This window comes from Megascapheus bottae, chromosome 25, assembly GCF_031878675.1.
Source record: "Megascapheus bottae isolate mThoBot1 chromosome 25, mThoBot2.hap1, whole genome shotgun sequence".
NCBI lineage: Eukaryota > Metazoa > Chordata > Mammalia > Rodentia > Geomyidae > Megascapheus > Megascapheus bottae.
Window position 1 is genome coordinate 20,842,131 of NC_143533.1, and position 26,209 is coordinate 20,868,339.

A 26,209-nucleotide genomic window follows, 5' to 3' on the forward strand; every position below is an offset into this window, starting at 1 on the left:
TAAAACTTCTATAATAAAATGTTAGAGGCAGATGCTGATGGCTCATGCCTGCAATCAGCTACTCAGGAGGCTGAGATCTGAGGATCACAGATCAAAGCCAGTCCAGGCAGGAAAGACTTGTGAAACATTTACGTCCAATTAATGCAAAAACTGCCGTAGGGAGAGCTTTGGTTCCAGTGACAGAGAGCTATCTTTGAGCAAAAAGCTCAGAGTCAGTGCCCAGGCCTGGGTTCAAGCTCCAGAACTAGCGTGCTCGTGCGAGCGTGTGCGTGTGCGCACACGCGCACACACACATTGTTAGAATAATATTTGTAAATAGTGATAATGGAAATAATTTTGAATAATGTTATGCACTAATTTCACTAAAATGCAAGTTTTATGTAGAAAAGCAGTGAAACATACAATGAAAAGGACACTGTACTAACAATATAATAACACTGTTAAACAATGAATATATAATAATGAGAGGCTCCTGTTTATAGGCAGTACTAAAACACCATTAATGGTGTTTAGATTTAATAAAAATCAGCAATTAAAACAGAAACCCACTGATTTTAAGTATTGCATCACAAGCTCATGACTACATGTAATCCCTGGCAGGCCATACTTGGCAGCCAGTTGAGGCAGTAAAGTCTCCTAGATTCCATACCCAGCAAAAATCAGGTATGGTAGTATGGCTCAAATGGTAGAGCACCAGCCTAAAAATAACAAACACAAGGCCTTGAGTTCAACCTCAGTACAAATAATAATAGTAACAACAACACCCTCCTTTTTGTTCAAATTCATCTGAATAATTTTATGAAATTTACTGATTTTATCAAATCTTAATCTGCAATCATAATAGTATAATCAAAGAACAAGAAGCCTCATTCAAAAATAAGCAATATTTCTATATGATTTTTTAGTTCCAGAGAGTAACATAACATGAGAAAAAGACATTTTTGATACTCTTCCCTCAGTAAACTGAGCTTATTGCTACATCATAGTAACAGGTTTTGTATTTATTATTATTATTATTATTATTATTATTATTATTGGTTGTGGGATTTGAACTCAAAGCCTATGCACCATCTCTGAGCATTTTTTGCTCAAGGCTAGTATTCTATGATTTTGAGCCACAGTTTTCAGGTAGTTAATTGGAAAAGTCTTATGGACTTTTCTGCCCAGGATGGCTTCAAACCATAATCCTTTGATCTCAGCTTCCTCAGTAGCTAGGATAGCAGGCATGAGTGACTTGCACCCAGCTAGTAACAGGTTTTAAAAATGTAAAACTATAGTGCTAGTACAGCTCAGGGGTATAGTGAATGCTTAGCATGCACAAGGTCCTGGGGTTTTATCTCAATATCAAAAAGAAAGAGAAAGAAGGGTAAATTCAGTAAAGCTCATCCATTCAACAGAATGACATCTATTAGGATGGTTGATGCATTCCTGTAGTCCTGGTACTTGGGAGGTGAAGGAGGAGGATCCAGAGTTCAAGGCTAGCCTGAGCTACATAGCAAGACCTTATCTGAAGAAAAGAGCAAGAGCGAGAGAGAGGGAGAGAAAAAGCTGGCTCACACCTGTAATCCTACATACTCAGGAGGCTGAGATCTGAGGATCCAGGTTCAAAGCCAGCATGGGTACAATGAGACTGTTATCTCCAATTAACCCAGAAGTGGTGCTGTGGCTCAGGGGGTAGGGTGGTAGACTAGCTGAAGCATTCAGGGACAACACCCAGGCCCAGGGGTAGGACAGTAGCCTTGAGCTTAGGAACAGCATCCAGGCCCAGAGTTAAAATAATAATAATGATAGTACTTTGAAGAATGAAATTTACAATGAGTAGATACACAATAAATACTTTCCTTGTCTATGAAATGAATATAACAGTACTTACATGTCATAGTCTAATTGTGGGGATTGAATTTATTAGTACATGTAAAAGCATTTGGAAAAGTTCTCAGCACATTTAACATGCCAAAAAATAAGGTGTTACTAGTAACCACATGGATATTGGTCAGTAATAAGCTAAATAGACAGAACTGCGAGACAGAACTGAATGACCCCAATTCCAAACAGCATGGAAGGTTTCCTTCTGGCTACAAACATCAAGTGTCAGTTGATGGTTTACCCAATGGACTTTGCTAACATTTTCTTAGTATCAGTAGAACATAAAAAAAAAAAAAAAAAACCCAAACCTTCTCCATGGAAAGAAGATTGTTCAGGTAGGCCCTGTGGAGACCTCAACTCCTCAATCCATTGAGTTATTTTAGTCATCTTTTGCTTCATAAAGTTCTAATCAGAGGTAGATGGATGCTGGAGGGTAGCATTTGTAGGTGAATGAATTGGGGGATGAACAGGGAAACACTAAAATAACCAAGAAAAATAAATAAACTATAAGCTGCAAACCCTACTTCTTTTGAATAGCAAACAATCTGAAAAGGGATTTTCCTAAAGTTAGGTGGAATAAGTAAAGTTTTATGTCTTCATATAGATAACACATGAAGGACAATGTTCAAGTAAAAATTTGACTTATTGGATTTATACATACATGTGGATACATACATAAAACTTTTCATGTGTTTGTTAATATAGTTTAATTATTTTAGAAGAAAAATGTGGTCATTGTAATAAAACAAAAATATTGCCTTTAAAATCTAAAACTGGGCATCATAGCACATAATCTGTAATCCCAGGTATGATTACAGCCTGAACAACCTGGTGAGGCCCCGTTATTAACATGTAGACAGACAGGTAAATGATGAAGATCACTCTGCAAGGGCAAAGGCAGTAAGCCTCCAAATTTAATATACTTTGTAATCAACTGTCACATTTTTTAAACTTATAAAACATTTTCAGGTGTTAAACTAGAACTTTCAGACTGAGGATAGAGCTCAAGTCATAGAGTACCTGCCTAGCTCAAATCTCAGTTCAAACCCCAGTACCACAACAAAAATAAAAAGAAAAGAGAAAAAAAGAAAAGGAAAAACTTAAGATTCTATGAGACAGATTATTCATGAAATATATTTTCTTTATTTTTTTGCCAGACCTGGGGCTTGAACTCAGGGCCTGAGCATTGTCCTTGAGCTTTCTCAAGGCTAGACAGAACTCTACCACTTGAGCCACAGCACCACTTCCAGCTTTTTTTCTATGTATGTGGTACTAAGGAATTGAACCTGAGTCATCATATATTCTAAGGCAAGCACTCCTACCACTAGGCCAAAGTCCTGGCCCATGAAGGATATTTTCTTTCTTTCTTTCTTTCTTTCTTTCTTTCTTTCTTTCTTTCTTTCTTTCTTTCTTTCTTTCTTTTTTTTCCAATCCCTGGGCTTGAACTCAGAGCCTGGACACTGTCCTTGAGCTACTTTTGCTCAAGGCTAGAGTTCTACCACTTGAACCACAGCACCACTTCTAGCTTTTCTGTGTATGTGGTAAAAAGAAATCGAACACAGGACTTTATGTATGCTAGGAGAGCACTCTACTACTAGGCCACACTCCCAGCCTTATTTTCTTATTTTTGAGAAGTAGAAAGATGTATGTTCCACTTATATTTAAACCTAAAACTTAACCATAATTAGGATGACTTTTAATAGTTACCTGCAAGTAAACTATTAAAATATTGCTCTCTACCAGCTAAAATATCATAATCAATATAAAGAACCCATGACCCCAAATGTTATATGAGGCTAATGTACATATTACTTTTTTTTTTTTTTTTGGTCAGCCTTGGGCTTTGAACTCAGGGCCTGAGGCACTGTCCTTGGGCTTTCTCAAGGATAGAACTCTACCACTTCCAGCTTGTTCTATGTACCTGGTACAGAAGAATCAAACCCAGGTCTTCATGCTAGGCACAAAGCACTCTACCACTAGTCTAAACTCCCGGCCCCATATATTACTTTTACTTTTTTTTTTTTTTGCCAGTCCTGGGCCATGAACTCAGGGCCTGAGCACTGTCCTTGGACTTTCTCAAGGCTAAAGCTCTACCACTTGAGCCTCAGCACCATTTCTGGCTTTTTTCTATGTATGTGGTACCAAAGATTTGAACCCGGGTCCTCGTGCATGCTAGGCAAGCACTCTACCACTAGGCTAAACTCCAGGCCCGATATATTACTTTTATACAATAAAAATTATGTGTTATGAAATGCACAAGTAGACTAGGGTGTGGCTCAAGAGAAACAACAAAATGGTTACTATTAAGTATATACTACAAAATCTTTCATTTAAGTATCTTTCCCCCACCCCGCCCCCTCTCTCTTTTCTTTTTTTGGTCGGTCATGGGGCTTAAACTCTAGGCCTGGATGTTGTCCCTGAGCTCTTCAGCTCAAGGCTACTGCCTACACCTTGAGCCACAGCCCCACTTCTGCTTTTCTGGTAGTTAATTGCAGATAAGAGTCTCAGGGTCTTTAGTACCCAGACTGGCTTTGAACCTAGATACTCAGATCTCAGACTACTAAGTAGCTAGGATTACAGGCATGAGCCACCATGCCCGGCATTATCTTTTCTTCTTTTCTTTTTTTCTGCCAGTCCTGGGCTTGAGCTCAGGGCCTGAGCACTGTCCTAGGACTTTCTCAAGGCTAGAGTTTTACCACTTGAGCCTCAGCACCACTTCCAGCTTTTTTCTATGTATGTGGTACCAAGGAATCGAACCCGGGTCTTCGTGCATGCTAGGCAAGCACTCTACCACTAGGCCAAACTCCTGGCCCCAATATCTTTTCTTCTTTATGGAGCAAAACTAAAGTTGATTTTTCTAGAAAAAAAAAGTTGTAGATATGCCCTCTAATTTTATTATTCTGTAGTATGAAATGTATCCTAACTATAAAATTCCTAAGAAAAACAAACTAATAATAGGATGAGGCTCAGCTTTGCTAACCAAGTTCTCCACCCACCTTGTCCCCCAACCTTTCCCACAAAAGCTACCTCTACCAATGAAACAAAGAAAGCATCTTTTACAAGTAGCTCCCTATAGGATCCTATCTCTCCTTGAGTGCTTACCACAATCTGATCTCTGGACAGCTGACACAAAGTTTGTTGATTTTACTGATCTTCAGAAAGCCACTGACTGGCTAGTCTTATTGGTGAACAGAGTCAAAAATCAGATGCCCCTGCCAACTTTACAGAATGAGGAGTTGGACAACACAGTTACGTTTGGTTGCACTGTGGTGAAACATATGAGGTATCTTCTTTATGTCTTCAACCAGCCACATTTGGGCTGAGTAGCTCTATTACATCTTCAAAAAACTGAGCTCCAGTTCTTGATGGAGACAGAGGAAGGTCATTGAGGAAGTGTTTCAGCTCAAGAGCTAATTGAAAAATGTCTTTTGATTCAGTCCTGCTTGTGGATAGAAGTCATCTTCTGGATGGAAGAGGGAGTGAGATGACCTAGAGTCTTGAATTGGTGGATCTGCAGGAACAGAAACTAAATACAGTGGAGACCTCTTAACTGAGTAACACCACGAGATGGATTTCCTGACAATGTGTCAATATAAACTAAGTATTTAAAGATTAAACACGTGCATTGGAAGTGATCATGCACTTGTTTTTTTTCTATAAAATATAGTTGTACAGTTTTATGAATAAATGATTTCCTAATAACTCATAAAGTAATTTTCAGGAAAAAAATGCCAGTTAAAAAAGATACACCTATCCAAACAAAAGACAGTATACTTTGCCTTTGTGAATGCCATATCCTCCTTACAAAAACCAGTTCTCCTTGATTTTTTTTCTCCATACACACAATTATCTCAGTCTTATCTCTATAAATCTCTATATTGTTAGTGCTAGCATACATCAACTTTTAATTTCAGGATTGTTTTCTTTAACCACTAAGAAATGGAATTTTTGTACATACTAACTTCAGACTCACTCAATCGTCCTGCTTGAAAAGTCTAAGACTTGAATTAATCAAGCTTATTCATACTAATCAGTCCAAAAGAATATATATTATGAAGTCAGACAATCATTAAATGTGAGTGCTGTCTACTTTAAAACTTTCCTCAAGCTTTAATCTGGGGGGCTGGTGGGGGGGGAAGCTAAGAAAGCCCACAAGCAAACTGTTAATCTAATTTAAAATTTTAACATGTACAAACAAGTTTGAACATTTGATTATTTGCTTGCATTTATAATTTGAATATGCAAATTTACAGTATATACTCTTATAATTATTGGATCACATATTTCATTTATCTGTAATCTGTTGATCAAATCCAGCCTACCACTTCTTTTGTAAGTATAAGCAAGATACAATGGTTTTTTGTTTATAGCTACTTTCATATTGCAATAGAAATATAAAGTCTAAAATATTGGGCTGGGGTGTGGTTTAAGTGGTAAAACACATGCTTAGGAAGTGTGAGTTCCTGATCTCAAAATTCTAATACCACAAAAACCAAACTAAAACAAACAAAAAAATCCTTAAAATATTTACAGCTGGTGTTTTGTAGAAAGTTTGAAGTACAAACTTTTTTTTTTTGCGCCAGTTCTGGGGCTTAAACTCAGGGCCTGAGCACTGTCCTTGGGCTTTCTCAAGGCTAGAGCTCTACCACTTGAGCCACAGCACCACTTCCAGCTTCTTCTATGTATGTGGTACCGAGGAACGGAAGCCGGGTCTTCGTGCATGCTAGGCAAGCACTCTACCACTAGGCCAAACTCCTGGCCAAAGTTTATAAACTCTTGGTACACACAACCGTTAAGATATATTTATGCCTTAAATTGTTTTGAATAAAACAGAAAACAAAAGTGAAATTAAGTCCTAAGAGGACACTTTATCTGGCCTTGAGTCAGATAAATTGATTCTATCTTAACAGTGGGAAAAGAGGATGCTATGGAAATGATATACTGTAGTATACAAATAAATGTCATAGCTGTGTCATGTAAATTTCACCTGAAAAAGTATTTTTTGTGTGTGTGCCAATCCTAGGCCTGGTCACTGTCCTTGGGCACTTTTTGCTCAAGCCTAGTATTCTGCCACTTGAGCCACAGCGCCACTTCTGGCTTTTTCTGTGCATTTGGTACCAAGGGCTTTGTGCATGCTAGGTGAGCACTCCACCTGGCTCCTGAAAAAAGTATTATTAATAAGAGTATATACAGTAGTTTACAGGTTTCTACCTTTAAGTGGGCCACATTATAGTACAGTGGTTAAATATGTAAGTTACATCTTACCTAATAATGTGGTTTCTCCAAAATCTCTTAGATCATCTCAGACCCTTGTGTATATTTTCTTCTTTGCCAGCAGATGGAGACAACACCACTGAAAGTTTAAAAGACATCATTCCCTGTTTAAAGGGAGCTTGCTGGTCTGAAAAAATTGGGGGAACCCTAGCCCAAAGAGTTCTTCATTTTTTTAAAAAAAAGTAGATAGAATGACTAGGCCAAAACCAGAAATCCAAGGGAATGTACCCAATATTAACCATGGACAGCCTCAAAAATTTAGTAAAGATGAACTAAATCTGTACTTAATATAGTAAAGTCATAATGTTAAAATGCAACCATCTCCATATCTTCAAACAGTCAAATTTCCTGCTCATTGCTATTGTGGCTAGATCACTTTTTTCAGATTTTGAAAGAATAACTCAAAAATTCATAAGGAAAAAGTTCCCAGAATTCCACAAAAGTAGATGCAGTACATATATAATTGTTAAATAGTACCATATGTACTGATATAAGCCTTTTTTCAAAAGACAATTATCAGATCCACATGAAAGAAGAACTTTTTAAAAGAAGAGTTAAAGGCACAAAAGGTGGAAGCAATAAGAAAAAAAATTCTACTTATGGTCACACTGAAAGAAAAACCAAATCTACTTTCCAGTTTCCCTATTTCTCTGCTAAAAATTACATGAACAACACAAAAGTCATCTGTAAGAAATAATCTCGGGTCTGGAAACCTCAGAAGTAATGTCAAAAATCATTATTTACCTATATTTTCAAACAGCTTTCCTTTCCCAAACCAAAGAACTAGCCACTATTTTCAAATGCAATCTCCCCAAATAAAAGCCTCATTAAAAAAAAAAAAACAGCAACAAAACAACAAACTTATTGAACTAAAAAGAAAAGCATTATTGCTATAAAATGCAATTTTCATTAGACTCCTATCCTTGAAATGTACTAAACAAGAGCAACCTGTTTGGCAGACAATACACCATTTGCCTTATAGCAAATAATAACCAGTTAAAAAGGAGTCGAAAATTATAATCATCATCTGCTTATGTATCAGGACTAAAATCCAGTTTACTAAATAAAATAGTTGAATACAGTGTTCAAGTATTTCAAAATCTATCTAGCTTAAATTAGAGTTGACAATTACTACTAACATAAATCTTCCTGTGACTCATTACCACATGACATATTTAATAAACCTCTATTTATCTCTGAAATTTTATGATTCCTATGAAAAAGCAGCTAAAATCTGCCAAGAAAACTAAAACCATATTCTAGCCTATCAAGATCAGATAAACAATCCAGGAACTTTTCATTATTCACATGATCAATGCTCTGTAGCTTTCTTTATTAATGCCCAGATGGCTTCCTCCTGACCAACAACAAACTTTTAGACTCTTCTCTAATTTTCCAGAAACTGGCATATGTGAAGTATAATACTAATTAAATACAAAAACTGCTACCACAAAAAGACACCATGAAGTTTTCAAAACATATCCACTTAACTACATCAATCAGATAATAAGGAGCTTAAACACAAAGTAAGAGGTATGGCCAACACAATCCATAGTGAAATCTTAACAGTCTTTACATTTTTTTACACTATCACACTGTTCACCACTATATATGAGAATGTTATGTTTCACATAAAGCAATAATTAGAATAGTGTCTGTAATTTCTGTGGTTTAACATATGTCCAACAAACTATAATTTTACAGATAATTCCTATAGGAAATAAAATGACCAACAAGGAATGAGCTGTTTTTTTAAATGAATTGGCTTTATGGGGAAAAAAAAAAAAAAAAAAAAAAACCAAAACACCAGATGTTAACTTAGCAAGTTCCTCTTGGGGATTTATGTCAGTGCTTCTGCCTCCACCTGCTGGCAAAGATTATGAAAGTAGCTGATATCAATGGATTAAAAAACCGGGGGGTTTTTGGTAATAAATGAACGTTCTTTTATGTAACTAACTAGCACAATGCTACTTTGTGTTAACAGACCATTAAAATACTGATAAAATCCATTAGAAAATCTACAGAAAAACACACTGAACACCAATGTGTTCAATGACTAATAGGCCAAATATCAAGTTTAAACAAAAATGTAATTACCTGATAAATAACATCTTGGAAAAGGACTGGAAAGGTAAGTGCTGCATCTTCTAGCTCATTTAGACTACAGTGCACTAGTGTTTCATCCTTAAAATTAAAAAAAAAAAAAAACATAAATCAAAACATTAAGTCACACTTAAAGTCTCTTGTTGACACAGAAACACTTTTATTTTTGGGTGGAGGGTGTCTTAAGAAATGGTCCTGCTATGTGGCCCCATCTCACAATCCTCCTGCTTATGCCTTTCAAATGCTGGGATTACAAACATATAAGCATCCTGAAATCATAATTCTAAGTGGTCATGGTCACCAAAAACATTAATTTTAAAAAACACTCATTTGTATGTGGAATTTTATTTTATTTCAGTTTTTGCCAGTCCCAGAGCTTGAACTCAGGGACTGAGCACTGTCCTTGGTCTTTCTCAGGTCCTAGTGCTCTTCCACTTGAGCCACAGCACCACTTCAGCTTTTTCTATATATGTGATACCAAGGAATCAAACCCAGGTCTTTGTACATGCTAGACAAGCACTCTACCACTAGGCCAAACTCCTGGCCCTATATGTGGAATTTTAAACTGCAGTACTATATGTAGCATAGCAATTTCAAATAGGATTTTCGGAAGTCAATAGTTTTCAAGTGTAGCTTCCTAAACCAATAAACATCACCAGAATCATCTGGAAAGGATTTAGAAATGCAAATTAAATTGTCTAGCTTCCCTTTGAATGATTCAAAATAAGGGCTGCAGTTTAGCAATCTTTACTATGCTATTGTTCTAGCTGATACAGCTCCAGTTTGAGAACAACTGCAGCTGCCAAAACCACATATATAATCTTTCCCCTCCTCACTGCCTTCCTTTTTGTGGTAGCTCAGATTCATAACCCTGTTACCTCATAAACTCATAATCCTGTTACCTTAACTTCCCAAGTGCTGTGATAATAGTTATACACCACCACACCCAGCTTTAGTTTCTATTCTAAACGTGTAGTTCCTAGAACTTTCTTGAATTGAGTATACCTAATTCTACTCCTTATTCAACCTATTTTTACCATAAAACTTCTATAAATTACTTAAACTCAAGGAATTATCATTCCTTCTCTACATCTCCTTCATAATAGACTCAAAATAACTTGATCACAGGTTAATATCATGACCACAAAATGGGTCAAAATCTCATTTTATCCTCTACTTACATATCAAACTTGAATTAATCATCAGTTTTGAAATTTTTCATTCTCTTTTAGATTATCCCTTTTGAGGGAAGAGAGCAGTACTGGGAATTGAAATCAAGACCTTGTGCTTTTGCAAGTTAGGACTTGAAGGCATGGCTTAAGTGAAAGTGCTCAACTCTACCAGTTGAGACATGCCTCTATGCTCTTTTTGCTCTACTTGTTTTTCGAATATTGTTTTGCATTTTGCCCAGACTGGCCTGGACAACAATCCTACAGGATATACTTCTTTTCTAAGCGGGATAGTAGGGTCTACCACACGCTGCTTACTGGTAGGAGCGAACATTTTGTTTGAGCTACACCAGCCATAGGTAGAATTGCAGTCCAGTCTGGCCTGGAGAAAAAATACGAGTCCTGTGTGAAGAAATAATGAAACATCCTTCTTAAAAAGGTTGAGGGAGGGGCTGGGAGTTTGGCCTAGTGGTAGAGTGCTTGCCTAGCATGCATGAAGACCCAGGTTCAACTCGTCAGTACCACACACATAGCAAAAAGCTGGAAGTGATGCTGAGGCTCAAGTGGTAGAGCTCTAACCTTGAGAAAGTCCAAGGACAGTGCTCAGGCCCTGAGCTCAAGCCCAAGAGTGGCAAAAAAAAAAAAAAAAAAAAAAAAAAAGGTTGAGGGATTGGAGGCATGGCTCAGGAGGTAGAGTGAAAGCATCAGATCAAGTGTTTGAATTCTAGTCTCAGACCAAAATATGACAGCTTTGAGTGATACAGTAGAAGACTAGTATGCAGAAGACACCAAGTTCAAACCTCAGTATCCCAAAACTAACAAGTGAAAAAACAATTTTTTTCTTGACATAAATTTTCTGAGGGCTGAGATGTAAGCTCAGTGGCAAAGCGCTTGCCTAGCAAGTGCAGTGTCCCAGTACCAAAAAAGAAAGGACAAAACAAATTTTTTCCTAAAAACATCACCAGATAGAGGACTGTAGACACTGTTTTTGCTAATATGAAACTATAAGTAGATGATAAATGTGGATAGTGAAAGATTTGAGACATTCAGTTTTCAAAACTCTCCTGTGATTCTAAGGAATTTAAATCTTATTTTTTAATATTTATGCCAGTCCTGGGACTTGAATTCAGGGCCTGAGCACTGTCCTTGGACTTTCTCAAGGCTAGAGCTCTACCACTTGAGCCTCAGCACCACTTCTGGCTTTTTCTATGTATGTGGTTCCAAGGAATTGAACTCAGGTCTCCACGTATGTTTGGCAAGCACTCTACTACTGGGCCAAACTCCAGGCCTAGGAATATAAATTTCCTACTAAAATATAGAAATATTTTTCAGGTAGGGGCCGTGCTTGTTTTCTAGGCTGGCCTTAAACTCCTAGAGTCAATCCATCCTACTACCTCAGCTTCTCCAGAAGCTGGCAATACAGCTATGGACAGTCACATGTATGTTAGACTCTTAAAACCGTATCAAGAGAGCATATTAAGAGACTTTCATAGCAATAAGAAACTTTACTTTTGACTCTATTAACTAAAAAGAATCTAAAATTTAGGAATGATTCAAATTGGGACTGGGAGTTTGGCCTAGTGGTAGAGTGCTTGCCTAGCATGCACGAAGACCCGGGTTCAATATCTCAGTACTATATACATAGAAAACAGCCGGAAGTGGTGCTGAGGCTCAAGTGGTAGAGCCCTAGCCTTGAGAAAGTCCAAGGACAGTGCTCAGGCCCTGAGCTCAAGCCCAGGACTGGCAAAAAAAAACCCAAAAAACAAAAAAAAAAAAACTGGAATGATTCAAATTAACTTAGAATTTCTTGGGAAGGAAATATAGTTCTGCTTGCTAGGCAAGCACTCAAATTTAGTGCAAGGCCGTAAATTTGATCACAATTATCATAACAATCACATGAGCCTCAAGAACACAGGGAAGAATGAGTACAGTGGCACATGCCACATGGTAAGCATGGGTAGGAAGATCACAGTTCAAGATTAGGCCATCAGCATGACTCTATCTGAAAAATAACTCCAGCAGAGCTGGAGGCATGGCTTAAGTGAGAGTGGCTGCAATTCAAACCCCAGTACCACCTAATTTAAAAAAATAAATAAATAAAGGAAAAGAAGCAAACAAAACGGGACCGGGAGTTTGGCCTAGTGGTTAAAGTGCTTGCCTAACATGCTTGAAGACCCGGGTTCTATTCCTCGGTACCACATACATAGAAAAAAGCCAGAAGTGGTGCTGAGGCTCAAGTGGTAGAGCTCTAGCCTTGAGAAAGTCCAAGGACAGTGCTCAGGCCCTGAGCCGAAGCCCAGGACTGGCAAAAAAAAAAAAAAAAAGAAGCAAACAAAAGAAAGAAAAAAGAGGTATGATGTAACTCAAGTGGTAGAGTGCCTACTTAAAAAAATGCACAAGGCCCTAACTACAATCTCCAGTACTACCATAAAAGAAAAGAAAAAACTAGAAAGGAAAACACATTTAAAGCTAATTCTCAGGTCCGGCACTAGTGGTATGTACACCTGTAATCCTAGCTACACTACTCAGGAGGCTGAGATCTGACAATTACAGTTCAAAGCCAGCCTAGGCACAAAAGTCCCTGTGACTGTTGTCGCCAATAAACCTCCAGAAAACCAGAAGTGGTGCACTGTGGCTCTAGTGGTAGAGCGCTAGCCTTGAGCTGAAGAGTTTAAGGACAGTGCCCAGGCCCAGAGTTCAACCCCCACAACCAAACCCCCTCCCAAAATAAATATAATTCTCAAAAGGCAACAAATCCAATCAAACTAGGGACTCTAGCTTAAGACTAAAAAAACACTTCAGGGTGCCAGAAGTGTGGCCTAGTGGTAGAATGCTTGCCTAGCATGCAAGAAGCCCTGGGTTAAATTCCCTGGTGCTACATCACAGAAAAAGCCAGAATGGTACTGTGGCTCAAGTGGAAGAGCACTAGCCTTAAGAAAGCTCAAGGACAGTGTCCAGGCCCTGAGTTCAAGCCCCAGGACTGGCACCAAAAAAAAAAAAAAAAAAAAATTCAGAACATCCAGAGCATATCATAGTGTGATGGCTACTCATCATTTGTTTTATTTTAGATATTGGACTGTGAGTTTAAAAAACAATTTTTTGTGGTGGAGGGACTTGAACTCTGGGCCTGGGCACTATCCCTAACCTCTTCAGTTCAAGGCTACCATCCTACCTCTTGAGCCACAGTGCCACTTCCAGTTTTTTGGTGGTTAATTGGAGATAAGAGTCTAATGGAGGATTTTCAATTTTTGTGCCAAAGCCATGATCCTCAGAACTCAGCCTAGGATTATAGGCGTGAGCCACTGGTGACCCCCCACACAATTTAATTTCTTTCTTCTATCCTTTGAAGGTAATGTACTTACCAAGTCTAAAACTAGAGAAAATTCTGGTGTGCTTCTTGTTTTCAATGGAAGAGCAGGTTTCCTATTGAGTTGTTCTTCTGTCAGTGGTGGAACGTGTTTGATGAAATAATACCTGTAAAGTTAAATTTTAAAAAAATTTCAACATACCTCCTTATGTTACGCTCAAACATATTACTAAATTCATTCCATTTAAAAACTGTGAATTAAGGGGCTGGGAGTTTAGCCTAGTGGTAGAGTGCTTGCCTAGCATGCACAAGGACCTGGGTTTGATGCCTTGGTACCACATACATAAAAAAAAAACCAGAAATGGTGCTGTGGCTCAAGTGGTAGAGTTCTAGCCTTGAGAAAGCCCAAGGATAGTACCCAGACCCTGAGTTCAAGGCCTCGGACTGGCAAAACAACAACAACAAAAACTGTTAATAAAGCACATTTAACCCAGCAAAGAAAGTTTATAAAACAGAAGTGAAAATATACAAGTAAGTATTCACCATAACTCACTATTAAAAGTATTCACCCCTCAAGGTCAGAGATTCCTTATAAAAGAGATGTTCCCCCTCCCTATTATTATGGGGTTATCTGTGACAAACCCATCTAAAGTTACACAGAATCCTAAAATGCATTTAATAAATCTAATCTGCCAACACTAGTGCTTATAAAGAATAACCAGGGAATATATTAGACAGTGCAGAGTAATGGTTGTTTACCCTTCAGATTGGGAGCTGCAACTCACTGCCCAGCATTGTGGGAGAGTACTCTATCTGTATACTGTTAACGGGGGAGGGGGGATTTTGGGGGAAGGAGGCTAAAGGTGCTAGGGAGGATCAAAATTCAAAGGTTCTAATGAACGCACATCTTTTTTGGACCATGGAAAAGCAGATTAAAATGATTAGAGAAAGATGAATATCTTCTACTGATACCTAACTCTAACGTCTATATCTGAAAAAAGGCTGAAGATGAACTGATACTACCCGCTACTATGTCCATGCCAGGAAATATATCTGCTTTCAATGAAAAAAAGCCAAAAAAAATTAAAAACCAGAAAATCAACTCACGGATCAAATACTTCCCAGTCTTCTTCATATGTGGCCTCTGCATGGGCTGAGGAATAACCACTCTCGGGAGTTACTGGTGCTATTTAATGAGGAGAAAAAGAAATGTTTCTTTTTACTCACTGAATGTTTCCCATGAAGTATTCATTTTTATTGCTTCTATACAAGATATTCCCTAAGGCCCTGTGTACTGTAACTTAAAACGAATTCAGAAAGTCTTAAAAAGAAAATTTAGTAACATATAGCTCTAACTTAAAAATCTGTCATGAATGAGTATAAAAAAAATTGAAGGACAAATACTTTTTCCAGGCTAAACAGGAAATGTCTCAAAGTTTTAAGGTACAACTCAATAAAAAGTTCCTGTGGTCCTGCAGAAATGGAATGTTGATGAAGCAGACCCTCGTTAGTGACAATAAAACATTACAGCATTTGTATCTAGCAAATGCGTGTCACATGTACACAGAACTATTTTCTCCATCTGTGACAATTTTTGTCCCTGAATTCTTCAGTTCAAGGTGGAAGCCCCAGAGCCACTTTCAGGTTTTCCGGTGGTTAGCTGGAGGTAAGAGTCTAACAGAGTTTAATGCCTGGGATGGCTATGAACCGGGAACCTTGGATCTCAGCCTCCTGAGTAGCTAGCTAGGATTACAGGTGTGAGCCACCAAGCCCGGCTCATCTGTGACAATTTAGATATATAATCAGTGAAAGATAATGGAAGATAAATCTTTCAACCAGTTTACTGTTTCAAGTTCCTATTGATTTCAGAGAAAAGATATTTACTGAGCAACTAGATAACAAGAATTTTTCGTGTTTCATATACTTACCACTCAAAACCCTCTATTATTATTACCTTGTCTCACTGTAGCCCAGACTGGCTTAGAACATTTACTATCCCTGCCCCCTGAGTGCTGAGATGGTATGTGTGCCACCATGCCCAGCTATTTATCTTGAGCTGTTTATTATTTTTGTCTTGTTTTATTCATTTTTATGGCTGTATTAGGGTTTACACTCAGGGTCTCAAGCTCTTATTCAGCTGGTGCTCTATCACTTGAGTCCTGCCTCAGTCCATCATTTGGCTAGGTAACTGGAGTTAGAGTCTTACAGATTTTTCTGTCTAGCCTGGCTACAAATGGTGATGCTTTAGGTCTCAGCCTTTTGAATAGTGATGATTACAAGGGGTGAGCCATCAGTGTTGAACTAAGCTATCAATTTGTGAAATGGGAACTGTTCTGTTGCCTGAGGTAGTTTTTTGTTGTTGTTGATGTTGTTGTTTGCCAGTCATGGGGCTTGAATGTAGGGCGTGGACACTGTCCTTGGACACTTTTTACTTAAGGCTAGTGCTCTGCCACTTGAACCACAGTGGGCTGTGTATATGATACCAAGGAATTGAACCCAGGTTTTGTGCATGCTAGGTGAGCATTCTACCATTAGGCTACGCTCCTGGCTCCTGAGGTAGTTTTTAATTTCTGGATTTAAATGATCCTAAGACTAGGACACACATTGCTTAGCCAAGCTTGTTACCATTTTAAAGCTTAAAACATTGTGTTTCAAACTGTCTCAAGAGCTTAAGTAAGTTGTGCAAAGTCAGAAGATCAAGTAAATGGGAGAGCTAGCTTTCTACCTTGTTATCTATGGCTCCTCAAAGTTTAGAAAAAGTAGTATTTTTTTGTCATTCCTATCATTTAAAATCAATAAATGTTATCTCTATTAATCTCACATCATCTCAGAGTAATTGCATCACAGAGTAAACCATGTTACAAAATAATTTATATAATCTATCTGTATTAGCATTATCATTTTAAGTTTTTCCTATATTTGATACTTTAAACTAGATCAATAACTTCAGAATCAAGGAGCATATCCTATTCATCTTTATCAACAGTTCGCATCACAAAAAACAAATGTTCATAAATATCAATGAATATGAAGCATAACATTACCGACAGGAATCTTTTATTGGACAAATTTAAATATATGGATTCCCAGTATGCTGCTGCTTTTCTCTTTACATTATTATTAATACAATGTATAACACGATTAGTACAATATAAGTTTCAAAATTGTTTCCTTTAAATGTCTTGTTTCAGTGTTGTTTTTAAAAGTCAAAAGAAGTAGTCTACTTCTTTACAGTAAAGCATATGTAATCAATATACATTTTCTGGGTCTCTCAAGTACCTGATATTACAGAAATAGAAAACAGATCTAAGACAAAAGATCTGTGACTAGAGGTGTGGTTCAGGTGGTAGAGTGCCAGCCAATAAGCAAAAGCAAGCAGTTACCATTTTAAAGCTTAAAAACAAAACAAAACAAAAAAGTGTTTCAAACTGTTTCAAGAGCATAATTAACTTGTCCAAAGTCAGAAAGCCAAGTAAATGGGAGAGTTAGCTTTCTATCTTCTTATCTATGACTCCTCAAAGTTGGTGAATTCAAGGCCTGGAGTCTGTACCAGGGATAGCCATCCTCAGATTTGTGGAGGGTTTTGTTTTGCTTTTTTTTTTGGTCAATTATGGGTTTGAACTTGGCCTGGGCACTGTCCCAAAGCCTCTGCAATCAAGGCTAGTTACTCTACCGCTTTGAGCCTCACTCCTACCTCCTGTTTTATTTCACTTCTAAGAATAGTTTACCCAGGCACCAGTGGCTCATGCCTGTAATCATAGCTATTCAGGAGGCTGAGATCTAAGGATCGAGGTTCAAAGCTAGCACAAAAGTCCATGAGACTCTTACATCCAATTAACCACCAGAAAACCGGTAGTACTCTGGTGCTCAAGTGAAAGAGCTGAAGAGCTCAGGGCCAGCGGCCAGGCCAAGTTCAAGCCCCATGAGTAACCCAAAACAACAAAACAACAACAAACAGTTTATACAACTAGTGGGGGGGAATGGGAGGAAAAAACTGATAGAGGAAAGGGTTGTCTAAAAAAAAAAATTCACTTTTTACCTGACTTATGTAACTAACTCTTCTGTACATCAGTTTTTGTTTTTGTTTTTTTTTCCCCTTCTCTCCAGTCCTGGGGCTTGAACTCAAGAGCCTGAACACTGGCCTTGGGCTTTCTCATGGCTAGCGCTCTACCACATAAGCCATAGCACCATTTCTGGCTTTTTCTTTTTTTTTTTTCTTTCTTTTTTTTTTTTTGCCAGTCCTGGGCTTGAGCTCAGGTCCTGAGCACTGTCCTTGGACTTTCTCAAGGCTAGAGCTCTACCACTTGAGCCTCAGCACCACTTCCGGCTTTTTTTCTGTGTATGTGGTAGCGAGGAATCGAACCCGGGTCTTCATGCATGCTAGGCAAGCACTTTAACCACTAGGCCAAACTCCCGGCCCTCTGGCTTTTTCTATGTATGTGATACTGAGGAATCAAACCTGGGTCTTGTGCATGCTAGGCAAGCACTCTATCACTAAGTCAAACTCTGGCCCATGTACATCACCTTTATAATAATAAAGAAAAGAAAATTAAATAATAGTTTAAAAGTTTCATGCTATATCTTTTATGAATTCCTACCATAGCTCTCAAAGGTAATACATTCTTGGTCTCATTTTTTTTTTTCCCATATTTCAATTGCAACAGACTTGAGAATAAACAATTATGTCAGGGCTTTGTAATGTCCCAGAGTTAGGCTGTGAAACTAAGGTAACAAGGAGAGATCTAGGAGTCTTTTGGGCAGTAAATATGTCATTTATGAAATAAATCTAAAGTTATAAGATTGCTTGTATCTAGGTAGATATTTCAGATATAAAAGTCTAAGATTATATGCATATTGGCTTTGGGACAGTTTTAGTTCCAATTTTAATGTTTCTTAAGCTCAATGAAGAAAGAATTTTGCATTTAATCTGCCCCTTTAAAATAGAAAAATACTATATTTTTATAAATATTCATGAAGATGCATTAAAAAAATTGGAAATTTTCTTCACCTGTAAGGGGTGGGATATCACGGTTGACTGCTTCATCTGCTTCTTCTAAACCATTATTCATTGATGGCCTCACTTGAACTGCTTGATTTGAGTAAGCTGCTCCATTAGTTGATGTAGTAGTACTGGTAGTGATCTCATCCACCTGTTCCATGTCAAGTTGTTTTACTATCTCTTCAGCTTCCACAGCTTGTCCTGGGGAATCTGATCCTGATGTTCCTGAAATCAAATTCAGTAGATTATCATTCATTTAGAAAAAAACTAAAGGCAATCATCATTGTACAACTTATTTATTAGACTGATAATTCATATAAGAACAAAGCTAAAAATATAACTGTTTAGTGAATCCGAGTCTTTCTTAGGCATTTCAATGAGTAAGAAAAGCTACTATAGACTACAGAAGTATTTATAAAGTTTTTCTTAAGCTTTTGAGCAGTTTAGATTTAATTTATAGAGTGTACTATTTATTTTTGTTGTATAGGAGATTGAACTCAGGGCCTTTTATTTGCTAAGCACTCTTGAACCATGCCCAGATCCATTTTTAATTTTTACCTCATGCACCTGTTTAGACTGCCCTGGACCACAATCTTCCTTTTTACTCTTCCCACATAAGCTAGGATGGCATGCATATACCACCTATTATCACCTACTAGCTGAGATAGACTATTGCTAACTTGTTTTCTGGGCTGGCCTTGAACCATAAGTCTCTGGATTTCTGTTTCCCTAAGAACCAGAGTTACAGATGTAAGCCACTGTGCCTAGCTAGAAAACTTTACTTACAGTTACATAACAGCAACTTCTAGTCATAAATCAAGTATCATTAACTAGTATACATTATGTAGTAGGCATTTATATACATTCATTATCCTCAACTTGTGACTCTCCCAATTCAAACAATAAGCATTCTAGGCACTGTGGAAAATGTAAATTTTCAAGCAGAATTAGTTAAGAATAAACTAAATACTCCCTTAACCATGAGAGCCTTATTACTAAAAGACACAGAAGTAGGTACAGTTGCTCACACCTATCATCCTAGCTACTCAAGAGGTAGAGATTTGAAAAAAAATAAAATAAAAGAAAGAAAGAAAAAAAGAAAAAAATCACAGTTCTAGGCCAGCCCAAACAGAAAGTTCACATGCTGGGCCTGCCATCCCAGCTACATGGGAGACATCAACAAGAGGATCGCAGTCTATCAAATGAGCTACAGCTCTACTTGCTGCTTTTTGCTGCTTAACTGTACATAATAGTCTCATAGAATTTCCTATGCAGGCTGGCTTCAAACTGCAATCCTCAGATCTTAGCTTCTTAAGTAGCTAGGATTACAGGCGTGAGCCACTGATGCCCAGCAGGGTATTTTTTACTGCATTTATCTAACACCAATCTAATCTAACTCTAATCTAAGTTGAATTAACTATTTTTCAGTATCAAAAAATCCCTTTGGAGGAAAAATAACCAAGTGATTAAAAAATGCTATAAAGGTCACAGGAACCAGGTGTCTGTGCCTCATGCCTATAATCCTAGTTACTCAGGAAACTGGGATTAGAGGATTAAGGTCTGAAGCCATTAAATCCAGTATAGGCAGAAAAGTCCAAGAGATTCTTTCTCTAATAAGCCAGAAAAAAAGCTAGTTTGGAAGCATGGCTCAAATGTTGAGTGCCATCTGTATGTTAGTAAGCCAATCAAGAGAATGAGGCCTCCAAGTTTAAGTGCCAGGTAGGGGCAAGAAAAGCCATGTATTGCTTGAATCCAGGATTTTCAATGAATTTCATTTTAATGACCTATAATATTGAAAATGGTTCATCTTAGTACATTAAAAAAAGCCCCCAAAGTCTATCAAGTTAAGTTCACAATAACAAGACTAAATGTAACTAAATGTAATATTTCAGTTATTAAAAAAATGCTTTCAATAAACTACATTTTTTTTTCCTTGCCAGTCTTAGGGCTTTAACTCAAGGCCTGGGCACTGTCCTTGGTTAAACCACAGTACCACTTCCAGCTTTTTCTGAATATGTGATACTGAGGAATTGAACCCAGGGCTTCATGCATGCTAGGCAAGCACTCTACCACTAGGCTACACTCCTGGCCCTAACTACACATTTTATAAAGGTTATAAACAAATATAAGAGTTAGATGATATACACCAATAAAATAAAAAGGATATTTTTAAATCATTAACTACAGCTACTGTTTATTATATAAAAATGGTTTATATACTTACCATTCTTATTTGCTGGTGAAAAAAAGTTGAAGACAGGAGAAAATATGGTCCCCAACAATGTAGTCCTGGGAGGACTTCCAGTGGAAGGGTTATCTTCCAATTTCCCATTTTGTTTTACATGTTGATTTGTCATTTCATAACTACCAGCTTCTAAGAAACAAAACAATAACTTTCAGACACAAGCTATAGTTTATTTTAAAAACAACTTCATTTAATAATATTCAGGAATGGTTACTAAAAATTCTGAGGTAAGTCACAAATTTGGTGATCTTAACATGCTTATAATGCACAAATGCTAATATTTACTGAGATTTTTCAAAGACGATTTTACAACTAGAATTATATAGATAGGGACCTCAGATCATCATCATACAGCAGAATATGAAGGTAATTCTTTGTAAGCAAGCAAAGAAGTTAGTTACCAAGACCATGAACATAAATGCAAGATTTGCGTTTTGTCAAAACCTTCTCACATACCCATCACTAACAAGTGACAGCTAAATTAAATAAAGGCAAAAAACTACTGTAAAGCAATGTACTGTAACTATAGCCATAGTTATGTACATTAATGGTATGGCACTTGCTAAGCATGTATAAATCCCAAGGTGAGATCCTCAACTCCACCAAACAACAAACTAAGGTAACATTTTGGGGCTAGCAGAATAGCCCAGGACAAGCTTTTACAAGAAGGCACATGTCCTCAGTATGTATAAGGTACTTGAGTTCTATTCCCCAGCATCACTCCAAACAAACAATTTTTTTTAAAAAAATCATTCACAGACATTGCCCTATTTCAGAGTGTTAGGAAGAACAACAAGTTGTTTTATAAATAGAAGAAAAAACTCAAATATTTGGCAAATATAAAACAAAAATCAAAGAAATGTTGATTTATCCTCCCTTTGATCCTCAACAGCTTTTACTTCATTTCTACCATGCTTCTTAAAATACTTATTTCTCTTCTGTTCTTTTTTCTAGACACTAGTCACTTTAGATATCATATTGCACTGGGGAGCCAGGGAAGAATTATTATTACTGTGGTACTTAAGACAGCTTTGGTTAAAAGAGAACTCCATGTTCTCCAAAAGTGTTGTTCTTTAAAGCTCTGCTTGCTTGTCTTTAATGTTTTTCCTATCCATTTTGACTTTGAGGAGATTTACAGCTATATAATGTATTACTGACAGGATTTATCAACATCAAGTACTAGTGGCATTTATGCCTGATAATTCTTAGTTGTAAGGAGCTGTACTGTTCCTGCAGTGTAGGATGTTTAGTAGCAGCCCTGTCACATTCTTGGCTTGATATTTATTTCAACCTCTCCACAGGGTGTGACAACTAAAGAGTCTAGACATAAACTAACCACTAGTGGGAAGGTATCACTTATACTTGAGAACTACTGGCCTAACTTAATAACATGACCCAGAAAAAAACTTTCGTACACATTTCAATTAGATTGGCACAATTACTGCTGCTTTAGGAAATGAGCCTATTAAGAGATTTTTTAAAAAGTTGCACCATATCAATTCTTTTTCTTTTTTTCCCAGTACTGGGGCTTGACCTCAGGGCCTAGGCACCGTCCCTGAGCTTCTTTTTGCTCAAGAAGATTAGTATTCCACCACTTGAACCACAATGCCACTTCAGACTTTTTCTGTTTATGTGGTGCTGAGAAATTGAACACAGGGCTTTGTACATGCAAGGCTAAGCCACATTCCTGACCCCCCAGAATCTCATAATTTTTTTACCCATACTTGTTTCAAAAACGATCCTCCAGGTTTTAACTTCCTAAATAGCTAGGACTGATTATAGGCATGAGTCACCAGCACCCAGCAAAGTACACTTTTTAAAAAAAGACCAATTTTTATTTTGTTTTATGCTACTAATAGTTAAACACAAAACAGATTACAAAAGGAAGTAAAAGGTGCTCAAAGTAAAAAATTTGTTCTCCCCTCCGCCCCCCATAACCGAGAGTTACACTCAGGGCCTCTAGCAAGCATTCTATAACCTAAGGGGTAAGAAATCTCTGCTTACACTTAAAAATCACAATATCTAAGTATGAACAAACCTCCATTTACTTGACTTTTCCGTCTTACTCGAGATAACTGTTTATTGGGCTTTTCTCCTGCTCTTGGTGTTGATGTGATCAAATTGTTATCTATATCACGATCAATTTTACTCCGTTTTGAAGGGTTTTCTCTTTCTTCCTTAAAATATAATAAGAAAAAACATGCACTGAATAAAATCATTCTGACATACAAATTAATTCTTTTCTTCCTTTTTTTTTTTTGCCAGTCTTAAGACTTGAACTCATTGTCCTTGGATTTTCTCAAGGCTAGTGCTCTACCACCTGCACCACAGCACCACTTCCAGCTTTATCTGTGGTATCGAGGAATTGAATCCAGGGCTTCATGCACGCTAGGCAAGCATTCTACCACTAGGCCATCCTCCTGGCCCTTCTTTCTCCCCCCCGTCCCCCAAGTTGTAAGGCTTGAACTCACAGCATGGGCGCTGTCCCTGAGCCTCTTTGTGCTCAAGGCTAGCGCTCTACCACTTGAGTCACTTCCAGTTCTGAGTAGTTAATTGGAGATAAGAGTCTCACTGGGACTTTTATGTATGAGCTGCATTTGAACCTTGATCCTCAGGCTGCAGCCTCTTGAGTATTACAGGTGTGAGTTGTCCAAATTACATTCCTTTTTTTTTTTGCCAGTCTTGGACTTGAGCTCAGGGCCTGAGCACTGTCCCTGGACTTTCTCAAGGTTAGAGCTCTACCACTTGAGCCTCAGCACCATTTCCAGCTTTTTTTCTATGTATGTGGTTCCAAGGAATCGAACCTGGGTCTTTGTGCATGCTAGGCAAGCATTCTACCACTAGGCCAAACTCCCGGCCCCCAAATTACATTTCTTAAGGGATAAAATACAATATTTAATATACTTTTACTCTGGTTTTTGTAATGTAGAAAAACAAAATGCAATATTAGTTTAAAAACAGGAAAATGTTGAAGTAATTTACAAGTATTAATGTAGTTTCTGGACACAAATATAATTAGAGAATCCCCACAATTCAGATTCTATCTCCCTAAATTTTCCTTGCTATTGAAATACTGAATTGTCTAACATATTTTCATTTTTTTAATTATTTCTCCATAAATAGAACTATTCTAAAGAACAGAGACTATTTCCTTAAACACTCATTGTAAAGAAGAAATACACCATTGGAAGGGTTGGCATTTACATATTATCAAAATATAGGGCCATACCCCTACTACCAGTTTCAATTATTTAAATGCCCAAATTAACACCAAGGAGTCTACCTCTTAACGAAGATCCCTGTTTGCTACCTTATTTGGATTGGTCCACATGAACAGTTTATATTATTCGTGCAGTATGATCAACAATACACTTCTAAGCTTTAGTTTGATTTGTTTTCCTCCACTGATACAACTATTTTTCTCATTTGTAAAATACTCCAGTCATCCATTGCATGAATCATTTTCTTCTGTTACTGTAATATTTGCCTATAATGAATTCCCTTGTTGATTTAATGATACTACTTACATCATTTAATAGGAATTATATATCCAATTCTGTATATTTAATTTATACATATCAAGATTCTTATTCAACTGGAGTAATTTTTCCTCATTTTACTTTGAGTAACTAATAATAATAGCTACAATAATTTTTTTTTAAGTTGACTATTATAGGGGTTTTTGCCAATCCTGGGGCTTGAACTTAAGGCCTGAGCACTGTCCTTGGGCTTTCTTCAAGGCTAGAGCTCTACCACTTGAGCCACAGCACCACTTCAGTTTTCTTTTCTATGTATATGGTACCAAGGAATGGAACCTGGGTCTTCGTGAATGCTGGGCAAGCACTCTACCACTAAACCAAACTCCTGGCCCTATCAGGTCATTTTTAAAATAAAATTTGCATGTTTCCCATTTTTGGACCAAAATGGGAAGATATTATTGCAAATACTGTTCAATATAGGATATTGGAAGATATTATTGGCAGTGAGAAATCAAACCCAGGCCTTTTCCATGGTAGGCAAGCACTCTACCGCTAGGCCAAACTCCAGGCCCTCTACAAACTTCCTTAGGAAAAAAAAAAAAGTAGGGCCAGGTGCGGTGTCTCACGCAGCACTAAAGAATGTGAGACTCTTACCTCCAGGTAACTACTAGAAAACCAGGAATGGGGCTATGGCTCCAGGGGTAGGGCAGTAGCCTTGAGCTGAAGAGCTCAGGAACAACAACCAGGCCCAGGGGTTGGGCAGTAGCCTTGAGCTGAAGAGTTCAGGCCCAGAGTTCAAGCCCCATGACCGATAAAAAGAGAAAAAAAGGAAAAAAGAAAAAAAAGTAGGGCTGGGAATGTGGCTTAGTGGTAGAGTGCTTGCCTAGCATGCATGAAGCCCTCTGTTCAATTCCTCAGCACTACATAAACAGAAAAAGCTGGAAGAGGCACTGCGGCTCAAGTGGTAGAAAACTAACCTTGAGCACTGAGAGGCTCGGGGACAATGTCCAAGCTCCAGGACTGGCAAAAAAAAAAAAAAAAAAAAAAAGTAGGTAAACTTTTACATGTAATAAGCTCAGCTTCCCCATGAAGGTTCTTAGTATGGCTACTATACCACAAATAGCTATGACACAAACATACATTTCTGAAAACTTTGTATTCCGAAATAGCAATGACAAAATGGGCCCAGCAAAGCCCATGAAGAAGAATATGCAAGGCAGACTACTAATGCTCCTATAACTTTGTAACCATAGCATTAACACAGTAACTGGGACCTCCAAAACAACTTGGGTACCTCCAGACAGTTTTAGAAACCGGAAATTATCTCAAGAATACAAAGTAAAGGTACTAGAAGCAATCAAATGGAAACAAAGGCTTATCTGACTTGAGAAAGTAGGACTTTCAACCCCTAAGGTCTGTTGTTAAATTAGGTTAAAAGGAAAAACAAACTCACATACCTAGATAGCTCTTTGACAAGGGAGCTCCTGTTAGAGGTTTTCATTTTTAAAATAAAATAGAAACAAATTAAGACACGTGGCTCATGAATGTTATCCCAGAACTCTCAAGGCTAAGGCAGAAAAATCAAAAGTTCGAAGCCAGCAAAGGCTACACAGTGAGATCTTGTCAAAAAAAGTGTTTTATTGCTGGGCATGGTGGCTCAACGCCTGTAATCCTACCTAGCTACTCAGGAGGCTGAGACCTAAAGAACATAATACTTATCTCCAATTAATCACTAGAAAAGAGGAAGTGAGGCTGTGGCTCAGGGGC

General features: G+C 37.6%; 1 protein-coding gene across 5 annotated transcripts in view; it reads right to left on the reverse strand.

Moving 5' to 3' along the window:
* The window catches only part of Ctdspl2 (CTD small phosphatase like 2), a 61,683-nt gene that overhangs the window by 18,570 nt on the left and 16,904 nt on the right, over window positions 1-26,209 (reverse strand). For 4 of the 5 annotated variants that reach the window (XM_090318452.1, XM_090318449.1, XM_090318451.1 and 1 more), the window contains exons 3-8: window positions 23,002-23,140; window positions 20,943-21,092; window positions 18,728-18,943; window positions 14,827-14,905; window positions 13,775-13,886; window positions 9,238-9,324 (exon numbers count right to left, since the gene is read on the reverse strand). In XM_090318452.1, the coding sequence (XP_090174578.1) occupies window positions 9,238-9,324; window positions 13,775-13,886; window positions 14,827-14,905; window positions 18,728-18,943; window positions 20,943-21,092; window positions 23,002-23,140 (783 nt within the window). The remainder of the gene's footprint in view (window positions 1-9,237; window positions 9,325-13,774; window positions 13,887-14,826; window positions 14,906-18,727; window positions 18,944-20,942; window positions 21,093-23,001; window positions 23,141-26,209) is intronic. The other variant, XM_090318453.1, reaches the window with a different exon arrangement.